The 6000-nt window shown below is 39.5% G+C and overlaps 1 protein-coding gene across 1 annotated transcript in view; it reads right to left on the bottom strand.

Annotated features, from left to right (window-relative positions):
- Positions 1–1429: 1429 nt before the first annotated feature.
- Positions 1430–6000, bottom strand: part of MIGA1 (mitoguardin 1) — an 88885-nt gene continuing 84314 nt past the window's right edge. Inside the window, exons 15-16 of the mRNA XM_089692190.1 lie at positions 4438–4554; positions 1430–2011 (exon numbers count right to left, since the gene is read on the bottom strand). Of these exons, the coding sequence (XP_089548316.1) occupies positions 1814–2011; positions 4438–4554 (315 nt within the window). The 3' untranslated portion in view covers positions 1430–1813. The remainder of the gene's footprint in view (positions 2012–4437; positions 4555–6000) is intronic.

Raw genomic sequence — 6000 nt, 5'->3', positions numbered from 1 at the left:
ACACATTTAGAGGCGCTGTGTTTCTTTGTTTCCCTTCTGCAGAGTTATGCTTCGCTCCTACGCAGCTTGCCCTTAGTGCCTACTGGACTACCTTCACCCCTGCCCATTTGGAACTCATCAAACATACATAGACTGTCACACCATGCGCCTGTTATCCCTTTTTGTATTCCTGTACAATTCACATGTGATTCAGTGCGGTGTGATTTGAGCGTATTCATTCTGAATGGGCTCAGATTATTATTATTGTACAGGATTTATATAGGGCCAACAGTTCACGCAGCACTTTACAATAAATTGCACCAAAGTCATGCAAGCAGCAATTTTGGAACGCACTGTGACCAGATTACATGGTCATTTTGTACCAAATTATCTAGTGCAGGAAAATGAACTGTGTTTGTGACCTGCGTTTAGGGTGTCGTAAAGATTGCGCTGACACTCACTGCAGATCCCAAGGGCAGTGCAAACTGAATTCGGTGCAGAAAACGTGCATGGATCGCGGGTTTCCCGCACCGTATTCTAGTGTGAGCCAAGACTCAGTCTTCAGTAAAAAGTGAAACTAGTATAAGAGGCACAAAGAGGCAACTTATGTTGTCTGTTCTCAGGCAAACAGATGTACTTTAAGGTTGATAACTCTGGTACATACAGATATATGCGATCTGCATAATGTCCTTTATATTGATCAGATTGTACTGTAGGGCGCTTAGTCCTCTGTAGGACCCCAAAGTCCTAAAACACAAAATAGTAAAAAGAGAATATGTTCTGAAGCAAAAACCTGTGTGAGAAAACTCAGATGGAAACAACAAGTCTCCAGCTCCCAGGTCACAAACTATTTCTGAACCTGTGATGGCAGCTTCCCACATAGGTGTGTTGCTTTGTGTAGGATTTGCTTTAATTAAAAAATATGCATTATGATTTCACAAACCAAATATTACTAAATATACAGAATCTGTGATGATGGGGGTATATAGAGTAGACTGTACAGTAGATCTCTCGTTGCCATTGCTGACCCCCTTCTGAATATGTTTGTAGCCTGGCTTTAAATCATCAATACTCTCTAAGTCTCTGACACAGTCTTTAAGAAGAAGTTAACTATGAATGTTAAAGGGAAAATGTTGCTTTCATTCATTCTATTGTTCCTGTAAGGAAGAAGGCTGGAAAAGGAAAAAACTTGGGGCAGATCATGTGCAAACATTAGATTATGGGAACAGGGCCCAGAGGATGAGCGATACATTTACCCATTTCTCTCCCACCCTACACCAAAAATGTAGAGGTGCCGTTCTCCATTAAAGAGGACAATAAATAATAAACCTTCACCTTGAACTAGTGCCATAGGCTCCATGTGCTCCTTGGAAAACTAAACAAATTAAAACCAGATATCTAAATCTAAGGTAAACTGAGTGTAGAAATGAAGACATAATAATAATAATAATGAACATAAAGGAGGTGTGATGCATTTTTACAAACCTATAGTAGCGGTTAAGTAACATAAATTGTGGCAGGCCGGTATTGGCAGTAGAAAATGAATGGTGCATAAAAAGGTATTGTTTGGCTTGTTGCTCTATAAGGGAAGCTGAGATTAAAGAGCATCTGTCCTGTACACACAGAAAACTGCCAATCAGTGGGAACAAGTTTGTAAGTTGAGACTAAAAGGACATTCCTTTAGTTATACCTTATATTCATGAAAATGTAACCATCCCAGCCCCCAACATCTAATGGCATCTGTAGCTTGTGATGAATTCCTAGGATGTGCTGAGAAAAAAAAAATATAGCGGACTTCATCATATGTAAATGACCGATTTTAGCTCCATACAATTTATGCTAGAAAAGGTTTAGGTGGTTGGTATACGTGGGAAGGGACATACACGGGTTGTGAGTCTCTTCCCAAATAAGCCTTGAGCAGCTCCATGCGGTGCTGGAGACAATGCAAAATGTCTTCCGACAGACTTTCCACACTTGAATAGGAGACTTTCTCCAGATCAAATATGTCCTTCAAGAAATGCACAACCTGGACCTGTTTACAAGAGAGAAAGAGAATATTCCATCACAATGACATAAAGCATATCAAACATTCTCTGAATACCTAAAAGCAAGGCTTTATATAATAGGATATAGATAGGAATAGCAATAAGTAATGTGCAATTACATTCAGCAACCAATCAGAGGGGCTGTATTATACATTGCACTGCCCTTAGGTATATCAAAATGGCCACAACTTATTGTACAAGCTCCACCCCTAATGTCACAGTAATATTTTGGTAAAATAATGCAAATACTTTCAATTGTATAGAGCAGCTGTTCTCAACCTTTTCAACACAGAGGAACCCTTTAAGTAACTGTTCAAGTTAAGTTTACATCAGGCTCAGGAGAGAAAAACGGCCTAAAATCGTGTTCACAAACTCATGACATGTGAGATTCAGAAGCGGTTCCCATAGAAGTCAATAGCCTTTAATCCGTACCTGAACCAGACCGCAGTGCTCAGAAATCAGACAGGACTCTATCAATCCGCACTGCCAGCACACTGGACATATGTGAACAGGCACCATAGGAAGCAATGTAATTTCACATGTCCTGCGGATTGCAAGCAGTTCACAACGCATCCAATCCATATATAGAGCAGGTAAAAGAAGTATTGAACACGTCACCATTTTTCTCAAGTAAATATATTTCTAAAGGTGCTAGTAACATGAAATTTTCACCACATGTTGCTAACAATCCATACATACAAAGAAACCAAAAGAAATATGTTCAGCAATTAAGTTATGTGTAATAAAATGGAATGACACAGGGAAAAAGTATTGAACACACTAACTGAAATGTACTTAATACTTTGTACAAAATCCTTTGTTGGTAATGACAACTTCAAGATGTCTCCTCTATGAAGAAACCAGTCGCATGCATTGCTCAGGTGTGATTTTGGTCCATTCTTTCACACAACCAGTCTTCAAATCTTGAAGGTTCCGTGGGCCTCTTCTATAAACTCTGATCTTTAGTTATTTCTATATTCTATTGGATTGAAGTCAGGTGATTGGCTGGGCCATTCTAGCTGCTTTATTTTCTTTCTTTGAAACCAATTGAGAGTTTCCTTGGCTTTGTGTTTTGGGATCATTGTCCTGCTGAAATGTCCACCCTCATTTCATCTTCATCATCCTGGTAGATGGCAGCAGATTTTTATCAAGAATGTCTTGGTACATTTTTCCATTCATCCTTCTTGCAATGAAATTAAGTTTGCCAGTACAGTATGCTGAAAAACAGCCCCACACCATGGTGTTCCCACCTCCATGCTTCACTGTTGGTATGGTGTTTTTGGGGTGATGTGCAGTGCCATTTGACCTCCAAACATGATGTGTATTATGGCATCCAAAGAGTTCAATTTTGGTTTCCTCTGACCAGACTATATTCTCCCAGTATTTCACAGGCTTGTCTAAATGTTGCACAGCAGTTGAGTGCATTACTTATTGTTTTCTTTCAAACAATTGTAGCTGCTAATTCTAGGTCTTTCTGAAGCTCTCCACAAGTGGCACTTGGCTCTTAGACAACTCTTCTGATAATTCTTTTTACTCCTCTGTCAGAAATCTTGTGAGGAGCACCTGGTGGTGGCCAGTTTATGATAAAATGATGTTCTTTCCACCCCCGGATTATGGCCCCAAAAGTGCTCACTGGGACATTCAGATGATTAGAAATCTTTTTGTAACAAATGCCATCAGTATGTTTTGCAACAATAAGGTTGTAAGGGTCATGAGAGAGCTCTTTGCTTTTACCCATCATAAGATATTTCTTGTGTGATACCTTGGTAATGAGACACCTTTTTATAGGCCATCAGTTGAGAATGAACCAGCTGATATTAATTTGCACTGACAAGGGGCAGGATTGCTTTCTAATTACTAATAGATTTCAGCTGGTGTCTTGGCTTTCCATGCCTTTTTGAACCTCCCTTTCTTCATGTGTTCAATACTTTTCCCCTGTGTCATTCCATTTTATTGCACACAAGTTAATTTCTGAATTTATTTGTTTTGGTTTCTTTGTATGTATGGATTGTTACCGTCATGTGGTGAAAATTTCATGTCAACACCTTTAGAAATATATTTGCTGAGAAAAATGGTGATGTTTTCAATACTTATTTTACCCTTTGTATGTGAACGACCCTTACATTTTTGGTCATTGGGAAGAATTACTCTCTTGCAGATACTAAGACGATCAATGGTGTCAGTGGGAACTTATCTGAGAGGCAGAATTTGCTAAATGCTCAAGGAACCTCTAGCAGCCTCTGGAAGAAACCTAGCATTCCATGGAACCCTGGTTGAGAAACCCTTGTATAGACCATCAAACCAGAGAAAGAATGGAAAGAGAAATCTAGTAACAGCATTCTCATACAAGGCATACAATGGTCAACTCCAAGGAGAGGGCCTGTTTATGACTATCAGTAGATATCTTCTGTACCTTATAGAAGCAGCACAGATCATTCAATGAATTTTTGGGTCCCAGGAAACCCCAGGCCAAAACTGGACTTATGTGTTCACAGACTGCATAGAAATGAGCAAAGAATCCATCAGGCACCTGAAAAAAGAAAACAATGGTTATAGAAGGTTCATGTGATTATTCAATTATTCATTTTTTTTCCATGTACACATGTATGTAGAGTGTAACTGTGGCAATCAGAAGAATTAAAAAATGAGATGTAATGGTACTACTAAAAGGTGAGAACCAACGTGATTAGATAAAACTGAAAATGTCAATAAATGATAGAGCCAACAGGCTACAACAGGGGTTTAGGCAAGAGTCTGATTCAGGTTTGGGCTTAGGCTACATGTGCACTGGAACTCCCCTAGACGTTAACTCTCCTGGCAGCAGACAAAAATGCTAACTGCGCCAAAAATCTGTGTAAACAAGGTACTGCATTAAGCAGTGTTTAGTGCTTGGATGTTTATTCTTTTTATAGACCAAAGTACTTGCCACAGAACTGAATAAATGCCAAAGAAAAAAAAAACGTGGCTAGTGCTTAGGTGTGTATACATGCATTTGGCCTTTTTCTGCCAAAATGTCCCTCTCCTGAACACGATTCTTCTGCGTTCAAGAACGGAGCGTTCAACTTCTTCTAAACTCATGCAAAAGCATATGTGTACATGGACACATAGGTGTTTATTGAATTGAGTTCAGGGTTTTGGCAACACAGCGACAAAAGCTCCTAAACTCACATTTAGAAGATTTACTAATTGAAGATTTAAAGCAGAACTAACCCCAGTGTTTTATCGGTTTCCCAAAACAGTTGCATTCAAGGCATGCCATGATTGCCAACTGTCACAGTTACTTGTACTCTCAACCAAATTCTCAAGCCATCAAATACCTGGTCTCATAGCTGATCACATGTTCAGCACCATGGCAAGTGCAAATCAAACAGAGGCCAATATATTCTTTGGCTTCAAAGAATTGGAAGGGTTAAGTTCTGCTTTAAGCTAGCCATTCATGTTTATATTTCTCTTATTTAACCCCATCTGAACAAGAGAAATTAAAGGATATCCCCCTTCACGCTTAAAAACATAGATGGAGGAATTTCACCTGTTGGCTATTGTAGGAGTACCCAAACAGTGATTGCATCCAACTGGCTGCAGTAATTTTTTGTCTTAGGCTAACAATGGAAAATTGTTAGCCAAAGTGATTAAATCTGAATTAGGGAAGCAAATATAAAGCTGATCACACATGGCTCGAATCCTGTCCAATTCCTGCCGAAATTCATGCTGTTGGTGGTCCTGTCAGTACCACCTCGCTCTGCAAAGGTTGATTGAAAAATCAAAAGGAGCCGTTGGTGAACTGTCAGCCAAACAATGACTGCTTGTTTGCCTTTAAGGCCCCATACATGCAGATGTCAAACCGAGACAGTCTATGCATTCTCAATGCCCAACAAGAGCTGTTCAACACAGACACCAAAGGAGTGTATACAACCCAACATACAGTCTCACTAGAGTCCTTCATAAAGCTTTAGCCTCAATGTGTACTGCTCTAAAT

Source organism: Staurois parvus, unplaced genomic scaffold, assembly GCF_062004578.1.
Source record: "Staurois parvus isolate SC_StPar_1 unplaced genomic scaffold, SC_StPar_1.0 ptg000578l, whole genome shotgun sequence".
NCBI classification, from domain to species: domain Eukaryota; kingdom Metazoa; phylum Chordata; class Amphibia; order Anura; family Ranidae; genus Staurois; species Staurois parvus.
Note: the sequence above shows the minus strand (reverse complement) of the source record. Positions and strands in the feature narration are given on the sequence as shown.